Source organism: Pieris rapae, chromosome 23 (genome assembly GCF_905147795.1).
Source record: "Pieris rapae chromosome 23, ilPieRapa1.1, whole genome shotgun sequence".
Taxonomy (NCBI): Eukaryota; Metazoa; Arthropoda; class Insecta; order Lepidoptera; family Pieridae; genus Pieris; species Pieris rapae.
This window is the reverse complement of record NC_059531.1, coordinates 2419714-2438785: the sequence shown is the minus strand read 5'-3', so window position 1 is coordinate 2438785 and position 19072 is coordinate 2419714. Positions and strand designations below refer to the sequence as shown.

Genomic DNA, 19072 nt, shown 5'->3' with positions numbered 1-19072 from the left:
TCGTATAAACGTTCACTTCACTTCACTTTATTTTTAGTTTCGGTGATGTAAACTGGCTTGACACGAAGTTGACAGTTGTCAGTTGGGACATGGTGACATTGACGATTTGGACATGACTAATGACATTGACACTCGCCAGAGTATATGAAGTCCTTGACACATTTGACAAGTCGACAATCAATCCTATCAATTTTAATTAAAAAAAATTTAAATTTTCAAAATTCGTTTATATTGCTTGTATTTAAATAAATATTGTAAAAAACACCATTTTTTAACTTTTATATTATATTAATGCAGTTTGTAGTTAAAATAAATTTATCATAATTGATCTGTTTTTTATTTTCCTTCTTTATTTCTTAGGTAACTCCGTTTAACTGCGTTTTCTGGGTTTTACGTTATAGATTTATCACATAGACATCCCTCTCTATCAATGACAATAATTGTGCTTAGAGTTAATTGAAGTGCCTTCTCCATCTACACGACACTGGCGAAGTAGCTTGTGCCGTGTTGGCACAAATTAGAAAAAAAATGAAATATTAAGAAATAAGCAATAATAATAATTTAATTATTCAAAAATAGAAAATTAAAGTAAATTTAGATTATATATGATAGAAATTTCTCTATGAAAGTAGACATCTTCAATGCTGTGATTTCCTCGATGTATTGCGATACTTAGCCAGGCGCCAACTTAAATATTAATTATTTATTAGTGATTTAAACATAGCGCCTGTGATATTGAATCCTACGGCCCAAGAGTTTACTACAAAGGGAACACAATCAAAATTGAAGGAAAGAAATAAAAATTATATATACCCGAGATAACGTCCGACCAATTCAGAAACTCCTTTAAAGATAAAGTACTGAGACGAGATGGGAAGGCAATTCTCCCTAAAGACATCATCCCTTTCTTCTTCCATAACATTATAGACTTCAGTTCAGACATTCAGACTTGGAAACAGTCAGGAGGCTCCCATGATGTTAAGTGATAGCGCCGCCCATTGACACTCAATGCCAGAGGGCTCGCGAATGCGTTGCCGATCTTTTAAGAATCGGTACGCTCTTTTCTTGAAGGACCCTAAGTCGAATTGGTTCGGGCAGCTGATTCTGTATATATCAAGGTATGATGTTATCGCAGTTGTTGTAGCCGTAGAATGTAAGGTGTCGCTTCAGTTAGAACTTAGGGATAAGTAACAGTTAGACCTTCATAATATGTCAAAACGTGTTGGATTTGGATGACTCTCAAGTCTATTTTATAATCTATGACAAACAAATATGTATCAAAAAGTTTTGTATTTGACATACGCGCTACGCATTACTGAATCTTCTAACAATCTAACTTTAAATACTATAAACTGTTATCTCTGGATTCTTACAACAAAGGAGATCGTATATTTAAAAATAAATGTATTTTCCATTTATGAGTTTTTCATTAAAAGCCAACTTATTTGACTTATTTTTGCTTAGTAGCGAACGGGTAAATAAGCACCGAATCCGCGCATAATAGACACAATCCTTCACAATGAACGAATGCCCACTCGACTGAATTGATAAGTGGGTTGTACCGTGGGGAGCCGCCCGCCCGCCCGTAGAGTACGCAGATGTGGCATTTTGATTTCTATGCGTTCTCTGTGAGGAAACTTGTGCGTGAAGAGAATAGGCTGTTATATTATATTTATTTATTAAGTCTACAACATCATACATATTACGAAATCTACTGATAATTTTATAAAATCTTGTATCTAATATGTACGACAAATAATGTAAACATAGGTTTTGCTAAAAATAGTAATTAAAAAAAATACAATTAAAAACATAAACAAGATAAGACAATAATTACACAATAAAATAAAATAAAATTACCAAGAAAGTTGGTACTTAAAGTAGAGAAAAAAAATCATCAGCAAAACAGCGAATAATTGTGTATTTCAATTCGCCCTTGAAATCTAAACATATAGTCCCCTGTAGATAATTATTTATTTTATTTAATTATTATTATTATTTAATTTATTTATTTTGTAATAAAACTAGTTTCCCAGCCAACCAAGTAGTGCTATGAGACATGCAAAATGTCCGAATGCTTTTATTATGTTAAATTTATATAATTATTCTAAAGCCATATTTTATGTTAATTTTAACAATGAGATTTGCTCTAACACTTGTAGTTAGAGCAACCTCATTGTTGTCACTTATTACGTTTATAAAATATAAACTTCTCCAAAAATACATATACATAGCCGAGATTTCAACTATATTCTATTTATAACTATGCTCGTTCACTAAATTGAAAAAAATCCAGAAGTTCTCAAGAATTTAAATATGAAGTTCAGAGTTGAGGCGGTAAGAGTTACATAGCTGTCTGTGTGGGTGGTTCCTCTTCCTCCAACTTACAGGGAGTATCCTCCACCAGTCTATCTACTAACAGATCTCTACAAAGGTAGAGAAGTTGTATATATCCATATGGGTGAAAAAGGCTTATACGCCATATAAGTTATTTTGGCTGTAGGCTGAAAAAATTTGCTTCGTTTAAAAAATAATAAATTCACTCTATAATTTGTATATTTGGGGTGCAAGATTTTTACTAATTTACAAAACAAAACAAAACATACATATAAAATAAAATGTAATACATGACAATGGACATATCCGCAAAAAGTTTCACTGACAGAAATAGGATACAAAGCAAAACATGAATGCAGAACGAACGACAGCACAAAATATATAAATCAGGACAATGACAAACATACTTATAGACATAATTAAAAAAGAAAGAGACAAGCTTAGGACAATAATAGTTGTTTTAACTTACTCTTAAATGAAGCAGTAGATGAGTGCGAAAAGAGGTAGATATTAGTGGCAGAATCCAACGTAGAACTCATTCTGAGCGACTAGCGGACCCCAATGTCGGTTCTATCAAGTCACTACAATGTCTGTTTAAATCTTTAGTCTCAATAGAGAACTGAACTTCATGGAGTATCTGAAAACAAAATACTCTTTGGACAGTCATTCGGCGCGGCGGGCGGCGCCGGCTGACCACTGGACACGCGAGTCCCGCAGGCGACAAGCGACTCCCGTGACCCACGCACGTTCCGGGAACATCGGGGCCCGTGAATTTCGCGCCCGAATTTCGCAACTTTTCGGAACATTCGTTGACATTTTTTTGATTTAGTGATGCGCTGTTTTGTTGTGTTGTTCGTTTTATTTTTTGTTTTCCTACCGAAGCCGACGGAGGCGATTCGATGGCTGTAAGTATTTTTATACTATTTGTTTGATTTAACTTTAAAATATCGCTACTGTTTAGCGTTTAAAGACGAAATAATAATAAAACCAAGTGATATTTTAAATTGCAATTTAATTAATTGGAAATATCTGTTTTTATTTCGAATTATATCCAACTAAGCAAAAATCTCTTTTGATTAATTAGTACATAAATAGCCTACCTAATAGATCAAATTTTTTCACGTCGGGCAAAACCTCTAACGCCCAAACATAATAACCTATCTCAATCCATTTATGACAATCTGAGTATAGATCTTAATCTAAATATTGATGAACGTGTGCCTAAATGCCTAAAAAATCGACGGATTTATATTAGATAGGAGAACGATCGACTGTCACGGTCTGACACAATCTAAAACAATCTGAGATTGTGGATTAATTATTGGGTTCGGGCGTAAATTTATTTACAATTCATCAGTGCAATAACGCATGCAAGAAACGTCAGTATTTGCATGTCCGCTTACTTTTAGCGATTAGATTCCCGTTTTAAAACCAACAAAATTCCGAGTCTGCGAAACCGCTTTACGAATATTGTAAGGATTTCGTTAGACGTAGCAATTATAGTAATAGGCTCTTTGTTGGAGAGGCATCACGAGCCAATTTAGTCATGGGATAACAGAGGATGCGTTGGTGGCTTTGTGTTTTGTTTCGTTATATATTATTATAATCAAATCAAAATATCTTTATTCATATAGGTAAACATGTACACTTATGAACGTCAAGAAAACAAAATTAAATTAATTTTAAATTTACATTTACAACCAGTTCGCAAGTCAAGGACGTAGAGCGGGTAAGAAGAACTGGCAAGAAACTTTCCGCCACTCTTTTCAATCGCCAAGTTTTTAATACAAATTGTTTGAACTGGAGCAAATCAGTCCCAAGGATTAGGATCGTTTAAGTATTCGTCACATTTATAAAAGGCTTTAATTATTAATTTACTTTTAACAAGGGCTTTGAATTTATTTAGTGATAGTTCTCTAATTTCGCTTGGGAGGAAACATTTATGTACATATGTATAAGTAATTTGCACCAACTATTATCACAACATAAAAAAGTGCATGCTTACAAAGTAGACATTTTAGAAGTGAAACTTCTTTGGAAAACTAACTTTTAAGTCTAGTTTATATTTATTAGGCTTGCCTGGAAGAGATCGCTTGTTAGCGATAAGGCCGACCGTTGCATCCCTAGTACTTTTTATGTATTGTGTTATTTGTGTCTCTTTGCAACGGAGTGTGAATAAATTAATAAATAAATATATTTATAAAAATGTTAAACTTTAGATTGCCGAGACAAAGAGGGAGGTAAAAATTAAGATATGTTAGAAATTTAATGAATTTAAGTGTCATTAAAATATTAAAAGTGTCTAAAATTAATACAAATTATAAATTTTAATTTTTTTTAATTTATATTCTCAATATTATTTCAAGCGTATTGGTATTGTTGTGACTAAATCATTATGAAGATTAAAATATGTAATAAAAGTTCGTGTATCAACAATTATCAAATATGTTTTAAAAAAATTTACCCGCCTAAAAAAGCTACACATCAAAAATATATATAACGAAACCACATGGGGTATGTGTGTATATGTCATAACTTAATTGTTAATCTCGTATTATACTATTATACTGTAAATTATTACCTAACATTAAACATACAATTTAGAAAAAAAAATCAGTGGCGCTACGACCTCTTTAAGTCCTGGCCTCAGATTTCTGAATCTGTTTCATGATCATTTTTAAATCTAATAGGCAAGTAGGTGATCAGCCTCCAGTGCCTGACACACGCCGTCGACTTTTTGGGTCTAAGACATGTCGGTTTCCTCACGATGTTTTCCTTCACCGTTCGAGCAAATGTTAAATGCGATAGAAAGAAAGTGCATTGGTGCACAACCCGGGATCGAACCTACGACCTCAGGTATAAGAGAATACAGTTTAGATTTTAGAGTCATCTTTATTCTACACTATTTTATTCTGGCACTACAAATGTCACTATTATATATATACGTATAAGTAAAGAAAGAAGATTATTTTACAGTATTGTCTTTAATTAACATAACTTTAACACATTTAAAGAAAACACTTTTTTACGGATTATAGATATGTATTATTGTATAGTCGATACCAACTCCGGGGAAATAAATACAGATAATACAACATTTTCTATAGCTGTGATACTTTTTGACAGTTAACACCTTTGTCTTCAGTCACCGTGACCACGCACGCTGTAAAGCACGCGAAACGTCGGTTTAAATTTAAAATTATGTCTAAATAATTATAAGTTTAAATACAATAATACATAACTATAATCCGTAAAAAAATGTTTTCTTTAGACTATTTTATTGTTCAATATTGAGATCTCAATCGCTAGTTGTATAGGCGAGCTTGGTAACTCGACGCCATGCCACCCTAATTGAACACTGCGCTAATGAGCACCGTTGTTCCGCTGCAGCCCACAATTATTCGCCCCCGAGATTAAACCCGGAAATATCTCTGAAAATCCAAGCTTTGACGTCAATCCAATTGGACTATCGATTCCAATTATTTTGCACAAACATCCTAATGATTGGATTAACTCAAGGTAACAACGACATAATATATTTTACATCAAATAAAATGGTGAATAGTTTGTGTTGTAATAATAATAAAAGTCTTTATTGCTGTAATTACAAAACACATTTAAAAAGCAGTTTTTGCCGAGCACCACCACTTTATGGAACCAGAAGCCCACTGAAGTATTTCCGAACCAATTCGACTTAGGGTCCTTCAAGAAAAGAGCGTACCAATTCTTGAAAGGCCGGCAACGCACTCATGAACCCTTTGACATTGAAAGTGTCCATGGGCGGCATATGACACTGTTCTATAAATAAACGTAACATATATATTATCCATGCGCATATGTACTAAACTAAACTAAGTAGTAATAAACAAAATATAATTTAGTAATCAGAGTATTTTTTTAAAGTATTTAAATGGTTACTACATACTTTTTACATAGATGCACATATTGCCACAGGGCTACATGAACAAGTAGGTGATCGCCTTTAAATGGAAAGCGCATACAATCCAAAACAAAAGATTACCAAACAGTAAAAATTTTATTCTTTTACGTTTGATAATTTTGTGTCTTCAACGTGCGACTCTAATACCTGAGGTTGTAAGTTCGATCCCGGGTATGCACAACTATATCTCATGGGCGAGCATATTTAACACTCTCTCGTACAGTGAGAGACATCGTTAGGGAAATGGCTTTCCTTAGACCTAAATGGCGTGTGTCAGGCACAGGAGGCTGATCACTTGCCTATAAGATTTAAAAAATGATCATGAAACTGGGTAATAAGCAATAAATAAAGCAATTGGGTAATAAGCAGGCTTATAACCCAATTGCTTATTAGATTGACAAATTATAAAATAGAAATCTGATGCTCAGACCGAAAAAAGTTGTAGTGCCACTGATTTATTTTATCTTTTAACTCCTACAAATAACATTCAATAGATAAAAGATATTGCACGAAAATATATTTACGTAAATTAGAACGAACTGCATTCCTTCACGGACGCTGTCAGCTGAAATAATTATTTCTTCTCCAAAGAATGCCGTTTTAATATATTAACAAAGGCTCAATTTGAAATTGTTATTTGGAAAATAAAACAATTTCCCCGTACTAGACTATCTAAAGTTAGTAATTCTTTTTTTGAAAAAAGGGAACTCTTCTTTAATAAAATCCCAGAGACTCTTTGTCTCTGCCTTGCAATAAATTTGAGAAATGTATTAAAGAAAAGCTGTGTAAAAAGGCTTTCTAAAAAGTTAGCGATTATCTAGTTGATAAAAGGGCCTGGGACTAGTGCTGGGTAAGCTACTTCTAATTAATTAGCTATATTTGTTTTAAATATTGTAGTATTGTTTGATGATTTGCTATTTTAAAACAGTACCGAGAGTTTAGATTAGAGAGGTTAGATGCTTTTTGACAGTCATTACTCAAATTTAAAATCAAATTCAAAAATCATTTATTCATTTACTAGCGACCCACCCCGGCTTCGCACGGGTGCAATGCTGATGAACTGATTTAATGTACTAAGATTTAATGTACTAAACATTAAATCTTAATGTGGTTTAAGTTTTGAATTTTTGTTTGTTTATTACTGTTATTTTTATCTTTTTAGTTTTTATTTATATTATTAGTTATTATTAGTAATTTGTTTTTTGTTTATTTTGTTTTTCTTTTGATATATTGCTTAAGTTCTAATGTAATTGATGTGTATGTGTAAGTGTGTTAAATTTGTGATGTCATATTTTCTTGTATTTTTTAGGCACATTGTTTTAGAATGTATATATAAATAAATAAATAAATTCACTTAAGGCAGCAAAATGGCGACCATTTCGTAACAATCATTCCGGAGAAATTTCGCTTAGTTAGATGTGAGGTAGACCGAAAAAAATAAATTCGCCGATTCAACTTGTTCCGTGCATCTGGCGTCACAAAGGTTTCTTAATACCCTCTCCGATATTTTATATGACCATTTAGTTTTATGATTTTTATTCCCGCAACTATATTATATACATACTAGCTGACCCGGCAAATTTTTGTTTGCCATGTTTTTGTGTCAAAAAATTCAAGTTTATAATTAACAAAAAAAACATAAGGGATGATTGTAGAGGGGTGAAAAGGGTTAGTTTTAGGGTTGCATGTATTTTTGTATGGTGTATCGTAAAAAAATAAAAACGAAAAATCTTTTTGTCTAAAAAATAAATAAAAAAATTTCGGGGTGGACCACCCTTAACATTTAGGGGGATGAAAAATAGATGTTCGATTCTCAGACCTACCCAATACGCACACAAAATTTCATGAGAATCGGTCGAGCCGTTTCGGAGGAGTTCGGTTACTAACACCGTGACTCAAGAATTTTATATATTAGATTACATGTACTACAATCTACAGCTCTGGAATTTTACCTTACATCTACACCATATTACACAAGACTTCATTACCGATATTGATAACTTTCACTAATATTATTATCATTTTCTATTAAGTGTTAATATATTCTTTTTTGCGACTGTGGCGCAAACTAGCTGATGTGGTCTCTGGCAGAATGACCAGCGCTGTGGAACACTCTGCTCCTCAGCATAATGCTGAGCCAGGGCCATTTACAGCCACAGCACACACGCATTATATGCTCGAGACTAACCTAATCGGAAAAGGAAAAAAAATATCTTTATATATACAATTCTTCTGTGAGTGTGTATGTCACTGAACTTCTCTCAAACGACTGGACCGCTTTTGACGAAATTTTTTGTGTGTGTTCAAGGGGATCTGGGAATGGTTTAGATTAACAATTTTGTCCGCTGGACAATGTTTAATTAATTTTTAATTAACTAGTAGTTGTTGATTTTGGAATGTTTTACATTGGATCCGACAGACGGCGTACCATCGCAGTGTCAAATTTTAAATAATATTCGAATTTTAATTTTAGTCTGTCCCGACAGTTAGCGCTGCGATCAAATTAAAAAAAAGTTTTGTTATCATTGTGTTATTGTAGACCATGTGCTGTGTGTCATAACATTTGAATAATAATTTTCATCAAAATGGTCCAGAATGTTTTAGCTTATTAAAAAAAGTTTGAAATTTTCAAATTAAAGACGTGTAGACAGGACAACGTCTGTCGGGTCCGCTAGTATATATATATGTTCGGAATAGAATCATTTTCAGTTTATAAAATTAATTGAGGGTCATGAGGGTGGTCCTAAAAATGTGTTAATGAGTCGTTGTTGAGCATTCGTTAGGTTAAGTTAGATGCAATTTTATATATGTATACTGTTTTTGTGCATTTCTTGCTAATAGTTAAGTCCTCCATTAAGACTTATAGTGAGTGTTTTTGTGCGTGAACTATTATTGTAAGGCAAGTTCAACATCTGTCTAACCTCTCTTGTTCCCAAAACTAACAATTTCTACATCCTTACGGCTGACGTAATTTTGTGCCTTTCGCCCTAATAAGGAGCAATACATTGAGGTATGTACTCAGGACTTATTTTAGTATAAGACTAGCGACCCGCCCCGACTTCGCACGGGTGCAATGCTGATACTAAATACACTACACAGAAAATCTGTGAACGTTGTATATAAAAATGTGGGTTATCCATAAGAGATAGACATATACCATCACGGACTTTTCTGTAGACCTTTTCAATGTCTTGTACTTAGTACATTATTTCGATAAAACTCGTTTGCAATGTAAGCGGAAAAAATTTAATAATTTACGACATCACATTAGAAACCTCAAAAATAACAGTACTTCTCCACTATTTAATGGATGTTATTATACATATAAACCTTCCTCTTGAATGTTCTTCTTCCGTAATTTCAAAGATTAAAGCATACAAAGGGACATAGGGACAGAGAAAGGGACTTTGTTTTATAATATGTAGTGTAGTAGTCTTATGTCTATAAGTATAATCTGTAACATTACTTATAATTAAATAAATAAATATCCCTTGATATATGTGATAGAAGATAGAGAGGTCCTATATCTCTACGCAGGACACACGTGTGTTGTAATCTATGTTTATATAGTTATTATAATAAAAGTGTAATGGGTAAATAAACTTACCTTTATATATGAACGTATGTACGAAGCACATCTGTGGGTGAAGGTTTAGTAAGGTCTTAAGATTTATTTTATTACTGAAATTCTTTCCCGTTTCCGGATTTTTGTTACGCTTACATTCTCGGTTTAAGTGTTCATAAATCTATTGAGACACATTTCTATGTCGGTTTCAGTGAAATTATATTTCTATATTTCAATTCGTTATAGCGATTCTAGAATAACGCACTTCAAATATATCTAAATAGAAAAAACAACAATTACGAGAGAGATCGATGATATTTGCGTCAACAAGTTTAATTTTAGAGTAAAAAAGCGCGCCAATTTGCTAATCTGTGGATGCGTCAGCTTTATAGCTTTATTTAGCGCCAAATACATATACGTTTGACAACGTATTATGATAGGTTTAGGTCAGAGTAAGAATGTCGCCTGTAAACTTTTTTTTTTAAATAATTTTATGGCCTGAAAACTCGCTTTTGATGACAGATAATTATCACATTCAAATTCAAAAATGGAATCCTCTTGGTTTAAACCATAGATATTTAAAAAAATGTATTTGACAGTTGAGTATTTTAGGAATCATCTATTTCAACGCAACGAAAGTTAATTAATTAAGAATCTTTTCTTCAAATTCTTGTTTATTTAAAACAAAGCTTATTTCACCTTACTATATGGCTTCACGAGCTAATTTTGCTGAGTGCTCACTATAAGGTTCCCTATTTTTAGCTAACTATAGTTGTGTAGGGCATATCGATTCTAACAAAAAGGTTTCATTGTTCGCGTACAATGAATGATTCACTTCGTAACGAGGTTTTATTTAAAAATAGGTAATAAGAACTACGGTTTCCTTACGTGGACAGTCGAGGCCGAAAATTGTGTGTATCAAATGATGGAACACCAGTATTATGTCTTTATTAAAAGTAGATCAATCAAAGATGGTGTACTCAGTATGCGACTCTCATCCCTGAGTTCGTAGGTTCGATCACCGGCTGTTCACCAATGGACTTTTTGCCTATGTGAGCATTTAACATTCGCTCGAACGGTGAAGGAAAAATCGTGACGAAACCGGCTTGCCTTATGCCGAGATCTATAGAGCGCACTTACACTTTGCTCAGACTAAACTATCGAGTTAAGTCATATTTGGTATTTATAGAGCAAACTACGAATCTCTCGGAGTGTTGGCTTAGCTTAATCTCAAGTCCACGAAATCGACGACTTACCAAAAACTTTGACTATAAGCCTAACAAAAATAATGGCCCAAAATTTACTTTGCCATCATATCTTTTACTTGACTTTTTATTTTGTCGTATCTGCCCTATAGCAGTGACATATGTTGACAACAAAATTCAAACTAACTTCAACTCTCGCTTCAAATCTGTTATTTTCGTTTGCCTAAAAATATTAATATCTTAGATATTTAATCTTCTCTACCGTGTCACATACTGTAAGTATCTACACTATCTATAAATATCAATATGCTGTAAGATAAATACAAAGATCTTCATACACTTCATTCACTAATTAGGTATAAGCCCGCGGCAAAAATTTAATGGTTATCTTAGCCAATAAAAGACATTCCTAAATGTTTACTTATTAGACTGTTTACTTTTTTAGCTGGTACTGATCATGACAATAATAATGAAAGCTGGAGACCAAAGAGGGCAAGAGCGTCCACTATAGATGCCACATTTAAATATGTAAATCAGCCGGGAACAAGCCACAACTGGACTGAAGAAGCTGGGTTGACGGAAACCAGTGTTGAAGTCACCACTAAAAGTCAATCAGCAAGCAGAAAAAATAAACCTTCATTTGAGGACCTTAAAAAAAATTGCTGTGGCAAGAGTTGGACAACAACAAAAGAAAATATGAGATAGAAATGGAACATTTAAAATTAAAAAATCAGTTAGAAATAGATTCTTCAACAAAAAAATAAATTATCATTAGAAGCTTTACAGTTAAAAAAAGAATCGGAAAATAAATGATTAAAATACAATAAGTTTTGTTTGATTTTCTTTATTACCAAAAACGTAGTTAAATTGGGCAATCACAGATTGCCGGAATGCTAGACCGGTATATTTCATTGTTTCTGTGTTCTTCAACTTCTGATGTCTGATCAGCAAGATCACCATCGTCATAAGCATCCCATCTCTCTATACCTATATTATGCAGTACAGCACAAGCAATATTTATATTACTGGTAGTTGTCAATTTTGACCGTAGTCCTAGCTTCATTTTGGTTGTGTTCGTTCCGAACATATACTTTTGGTATTCGGGGATTCATATCGGCTGCAGTTCCTACCTTTTCAATGTTTTCAAGTTTGTAAATACAAGTTGTCATAACAATGCGATCCGTTCTACATAACAAAAAATTATTGTCATCTCTGTAATTATGTCATTTAACTTTTAAATAATTTTTCTAAAGGTAAACTTGTAAAATTCTAGTTATTGCAATAATAAAATAAATAGATATCAATAAATGTGTACCGTTTTCGACGTTTAAATATTTGTTATTGTTATACTTTTTTAAAGAATAATAAAGAAGGTATTCCGTGAAATGAAACATCACTTTGTATTTTGTCATTTTCTGTCTTAGCTTGTGCTTAGCTTAATCTTACCGTTAAAATGTCTATAAATACCAAATCATAGTTTATGCTAAGTGTACACTAAGCTAAGTTTTTCGTTAGTACAGTTTGAGCTAAGTCAAAGCGCGCTCTATAGATCTCGGCATTAGACTCAAATGAGTCGACGGCGTGTGTCAGGCACAGAACACTGATTACCTACTTGCCTATTGGATTGATTGATTATGAAACAGAACTCTGAAGCTTAGACCTAAAAAAGTTGTAGTGTACACGTATTATTATTATCAAACATATATATATGTTAGCCCAGTGTAGTATCACGGAACTCGGAACGGTCATAATAAAGTTAAAGAAGGACACATATTTGTAAATTTGCTGTGGAAGAAGAAAGGGATACTGTTTCTTCAACTAATCTCTTCCCTGACTGTCTACAGACCCTAGAGGCTAAGGTTTAATAATATATATTTAAAGCAGCCATTTTAAAATAAAGTAATTGTTTTGTTTTTATTCAAATTAAATAATTTTTAACATTCTATAAATTAACTTTTAATGAGGTTAGGTTAAGAATATTGATAATACTGTATACCTACTTGTGTTGGAAATGGAATATAAATTTTCATAATAATGCATCTTTCCTTCACATAAATGGATAAGATTTTTTGTTGTGAAACTTCTTTACGCACGCTTGACTTGGGGAGTAAGTTGGCGAACGCGTGACGTAAGCGTTACGAAAAGTGTGATCGGGCAAGGCAAACGGAAGTTGAGCGGGGGATATAGAGAGCAGTGAGCAAGAGACAGCAGTGCGCCCGCACATTTTTTTTTCTCTCTTCCTCTCATAGCGAAATACGTTCCGTATACCTAAGCACACTGCAGGCCTATTGTCTGTATCACAGTGTAGGAGCAAGAGAGATCAGTTTTTTCTAGATATGTCCAATTTTAATTCAAAAATATATGTATCTTATTTCTCATAGCCTATTTTCTCGGTTTACAATCAACCACAGTAATTACTGATGTATCCATTAATGAAAATAATAAATAAAAATAAAAGATCTATGCAAAAATAATAATTTACCAATGAAAACATAAAATAAATTTAAATATTTGTAGAAAATTAATATATCTATATGTACATATATGTATATATTGTACACACGAGCGAAAGAAGTTTCACTTCAGTCGTGTGGTCATAAGCAAACTCGTTTTTTTTATAATAGCTGTAGCAAATCAATTAAAATTTACTTCGAATCAAAACATACAATAATAAAACACGTTATAATAGGATCGCTTTATACATTCATATTGTCTCATAATAAAAATAACAGCAAGAAAAGTCCAAACGCATTCAAAAAAAAGCACAACGAATCGCCACTCACGAGTCATTTGATCTGACACGAATTTATCCGCGCCGCTCTGCTCTTTATTTACGCCGACGCTACGCCCTGACAAATTCATAAATTACCGACATCCTTGCAGTTTGTTCGCCTTATTTATTCGCCGATTTCTTGTTTAGCCGCATCGACAGACCCTTTGAAGTGTGACGCATTTATCAATGAGTTGTGGTTTCAGTTACGAACTAATTAAGCTTTAACGTTTCGGAATATTGTCATGTGCAAATGCTGTTAGCTTGGAAATGTCCGACTCGATTTGGTCTTTAAAATTCCTTTTTCTAAACAGTCAAAAGTTCCTTCACTCAAAATACTAATAGTATGACTAATTCTTGCGTTGTTTCTTGAATTGTTGCTTCTCTGCGTTGCCGGCCTTTTAATAATTTTTACGCTCTTTTCTTGAAGGACCCTATTTGCTTTATAAATAACGACTATGACTTAACTCGAAAGTTAAGTATGAGCAAAGTGTAAGTGCGCTCTATAGATATATCTCTCTATAGAATAGATATATATCTTGCCCTAAAAGTGCCGGTATGTCGGCCCATTGGTGACGACGTCACGCTGTCTCGGACTTGACGTTTTGAATCGCGTACAAAAAGGCAATGAATAGTGTTGATACGAGTTTATCCACAAGTAATTTATTATGTACACGTTTGGAAAATGTATTTATTTACTGAAAAATATATACTAGCGCTCAAAAGTATTTGGCCACCTGCAATTTGTTTAAGTTACAAGCAATACATTTGAATGAGATCGTTTATTAGGTTTAATTGTTTGTAAAACACCTAAAAATACTTCTCTACAGTACAATCTTAACCACCTTACGTTCTTTTCCAAATCCTGGTCATAAGACGTAGTATAGTAATAGTGTTATTGTCGGAAATTCTTTAAATCAAATCAAATTACGTTTATTCAGTTTATATGCGTCTTAGCATGCTCATGAAAGTCAAAAACGTTTAAAAAATTCGCGAAAGAGCAAAACTACCAGGAGGCCTTGTTTTGGAAGAACGGGCAAGAAACTCAGCAAGTTTTACCCTCCCTCTACATTACAATTATTGAAAGGAAAATGTCATAAACCACAACGTCATTAAAGTTACATAAGTAAAAAATAAAAATCTGTTCTGTGACATTACATTACACACAGATTTACAACACTTCCAAGACAATAAAACAAATTATAATAATATAATTAGACTTATTGCCAAGCGTTTTTATCTTCTAGGTAGTCTTTAACTGTGTAGTAACCTTAACAATAATGTTTTTTAATATATGTTTTGAATAGCGATAGGCATCTCCTCTCCTCCTCTCTTCTATTCTCCCCTACTCTCCTCCTCTCTCCTCTCATGCTCTTCAAAGACCTCTCCTATCAGAGACGGCGGATTTATAGACGTTCTGTTTAAACTACATGAAAACGGGATGTCAAATTATTCTGCAAACGTTTTTAGCCAGTCGTTTTAATAATTTAGAAACTGTGAAGATAAAGAACGACCCTTTCCAACCATGGCTGTGTGTTTTCAACCTACATTACACATTCAGGCTATTCCCACATCGCTACTCCACAAGCTTTAAAAGCCCCTTTTAATCAAGACTGAACGTTCATAAACACTTGGAAACGAACGAAATTCATAGCATTTTGAAAAGAGATAATAAAATAAAAAATACGTTTATTTTGGAACATAGCATCATAATGGTATCACTTATTCCACGTCATTAAATTCGAGCCTGTTGGCATCTCTCATCGGCAAGAAGACAAAGGCAAAGTTGGCCGAGAGAAAAAGCCGGCGTAAAAAACTCTCGGTACTCTTTTAAAAAAAATAAAATAGAGTAAATGTTAAATTAATAATATTTACATTTAAACCTTTATTCAGATACATTTACATTTAAACATATTTCCATTTTAATCTTCTTGTGTATCTGTGTGCTCTTTGTTGGCAAAGGCCTCCTCCAAATCCCGGATACTTCTCCGCAATCTGCCACTCTCCGCCTGCTGTTTCTTTTATTTGGTCTATCCACTTTCTAAGTTGTGTCCCTCAGTCCTTTCCGATACCTTGGGGACCAGTTTAGTCCCGCGATACGATTCGCGACGAATTCGCCCTTTCTGGACAAGAATGGTCCCGGCAACGCACTCGCGTGCCCATAAAAAAATTAAACAATTTTTTTAAATCTAATATTGAAAAAAAAAAAGGTTAAGGGTGGATTACCCTTAACATTTAGGGGGATGAAAAATACATGTTATCCGATTCTCAGACCTGCCCAATATGCACACAAAATTTCATGAGAATCGGGAAAGCCGTTTCGGAGTTTAACACAAACACCGCGACACGAGAATTTTATATATAAGACTAGCTGACCTGGCAAACGTCGTTTTGCCATGTATATCATTCATAGTTATCGTGCCTCACTCGACATAGATAGGTATAGTGTGTCGCGGACTTTTTTGTAGATATTACACAATTACTTAGAACATTTTATGGTTCTATCTTTAATAGTTTAGGCAAAATAAGTAACTTTTTTGGTTGATTATTACACCTTGTGTCCGAAAAACCCTAATATCTTACGGAACCCTTTTTTTGTTCAAATTAAATATAGCCTATATTACTCGTGGATAATGTAGCTTTAGAATGTTGAAAGAATTTTTAAAATCGGTCCAGTAGTTTATGAGCCTATTCATTACAATCAAACAAACAAAGTTTTCCTCTTTATAATATTAGTGTAGATAAAAGTTATTATATTTTGTACTTATCTTTTATTTACGTTGAGTTTTTTCACGAAATTATATTTGGGATTTTAATTTATAAACATCGTAATAGTATGTTGAACTCAACCCTAGCAAGCACGGGATTTTGGCGTCATGAAATTATAATTATCATTGTTTATGCGGAGCACGCATTTGTAATCCCATTTCCGGAATGTGGGTTGTAGGAAGTCAAAATAATTGAAACAAATGCAGGGATTACTCGACAAATTGTTCAATACAAACGCAATTTGTCTACGTTGTGAACAATTGTTTTTCTTATTTAATATCACGCTTTATCAAAGGTTTGTAACTTTATTTATGTCGCACTGAAAATGTTCATTTACTTGGATTACAGCAATCAACAGTTTTTCCTATAATTGAGAACAACTAATCTCCGAGTTTAGTTTAACAAATTCCAACCACTGCTCGTTCAGCTTCAACCCCCATAATTAACCATTAATTCTGATTAATAGCAATCATTAGAGAAGCATTGTAATTGACTGTGTCGAATGGTATGTAATTACAATGTCATTGTACGTGTGCAATGAAGCTCGAAGTCTTTCTGTGACACAATAGGGGAGATTTGCCGAATTGAGATTTCCTCACATTAATGTAATACTGAGATTCGCTAAGCTTAAACAAAGACGAAATTCAATATTATAGTTATTAATACAAGGAGCAAATATACTTCAGAAGTAAAAGAACGGTTAAGTTTTATTCGATATTTTACAAAATAGGCTAATGGTATGAAAAAAGTGTTATTGCATCTGAATAAAACGTATCAATTAAAAGTTACGAAGTAAATAATCATCAATAGATAAAAAATCGATAATTAAAAATATGTATTTGCTTTTATACGCCATTCACGTGAAATAAAAACCTCAATTAGTTGTCTATGTATGTCTTCGCTTAATCCTAATTATTGGCGTTTAATTTCGCCCGGAGACTACTTTTGATCGAAATATATGAGTATTTGTGTATTTTTTTCCAATTTATCCCTAATGGGAAAGGCAAAGGACTTTAGTCCATACAGTATTTGTGTAATTTAGGCATGACAATTAACTCATAAAAACTCGACGTTTGTTTATGGCGCGTCTGCTGCGTCGCCATCTTGTCTCGAGAATAATTTTGGCGGGTTCTTTAAATTATGAATGTTTAATGTGATTTTTAAAGCCTTTTTTTAATTTTGATTTTTATTCCTCAACGAATTAAAATTTGTATAGGTTTTATAGTTCCTAAAAATAATCTGAATCTGATTTAAATACATTAATATTTATAGCCATTAGCAGCTTATATGCTTTTGGATTGTGTCATACTGGGAACACAGATATTTAAAATTGTTTTTGGTATAGCACGAAGCAACAATCATAGAGCGTTTAATCATCATTAAAGCCGAATCTGTGGTGCGTCAGCTGCTATGGTTTGTAAATTGTTTTTGTTCGGTGAGTTTCGCTCTAGCATTGTATGTCGTTATTAAATTCATATTATAGTCTGTGCATCGAAAGAGACAGACATAAAAACCTCTTTTAATAATCAATTTAAACCTTAACGTGGTAACAGTTGTTCTATTACTTGTTGTATTTTGAACAAAGAAATAAAACATTTTATTTATTTTAAACAACGTAAATCAATCTCTATAGTACGCGAGTCTCGACTTTACTAAAGCAAATCGAATCGAATTTTAAGACCACATAAAACGCGTCCACACACCTTAACAGGATAATTATCATTAATTTTCTTATTAAATTATCTTTGTATGACGGTAAAATTACAAATTTATTAATAATATGTTTAAAACTGTCAAGTAGAGGAAATAAAGTAACAAATTAATATTTCTATTTTTATCAAGTTTACTGCAGTGTTGGTGTAGCGCAACTCTCATCTCGAAGGTCGTAGGTTCGATCCCCGGCGGGCACCAATGATGTTTCTGACTATGTGCGCATTTAACACTCGCACGAACGGTGAAGGAAAACATCGTGAGGAAACCGGCATTAGATTAGAACGGCATTAGCCTACTTGCCTATTAGAAAAAAATTAACTTCAAATAGATACAAAAATATGAGGTGCAAATCCTGAGGTGCAATCTGAGTTTGCTTAAATCAAAAAACAGGAAAGAGTAATTATGTATGCATCACCTATTTAAACCTACTGGATTCCATTCATAGAAACCGCACTAAAATGTTGCATTCAAATTCATATACAGCAAAAACTTTTTACATAAGACTCTTTGGTGCGAACGGCAATGTTCTATTCTCTATTGCCCTTTATGGTTTAGCGAAGCGATGTAATTGTTCGTCTGTGTATAACATTATCTTATTCGTCACGCAACGCACGTGCGTTTACAATAAAATAATATAATTCCCGTATCAAATTTAACGTCTATCTGATCTAGGAGACAAAGGGCTAAAGGGGACGATTTTATCATAACTGGTCGTAAATAAAGGAACATTTTGCGAAACAGCTTTTTGTTAATTTTAAATGGGTTACTATACG

The 19072-nt window shown here is 33.2% G+C and overlaps 1 protein-coding gene across 1 annotated transcript in view; it reads left to right on the top strand.

Moving 5' to 3' along the window:
* Positions 1-3061: 3061 nt before the first annotated feature.
* The window catches only part of LOC110995501 (protein Wnt-11-like), a 41537-nt gene continuing 25526 nt past the window's right edge, over positions 3062-19072 (top strand). The window contains exon 1 of the mRNA XM_022262695.2: positions 3062-3242. Within this exon, the coding sequence (XP_022118387.2) occupies positions 3169-3242 (74 nt within the window). The 5' untranslated portion in view covers positions 3062-3168. The remainder of the gene's footprint in view (positions 3243-19072) is intronic.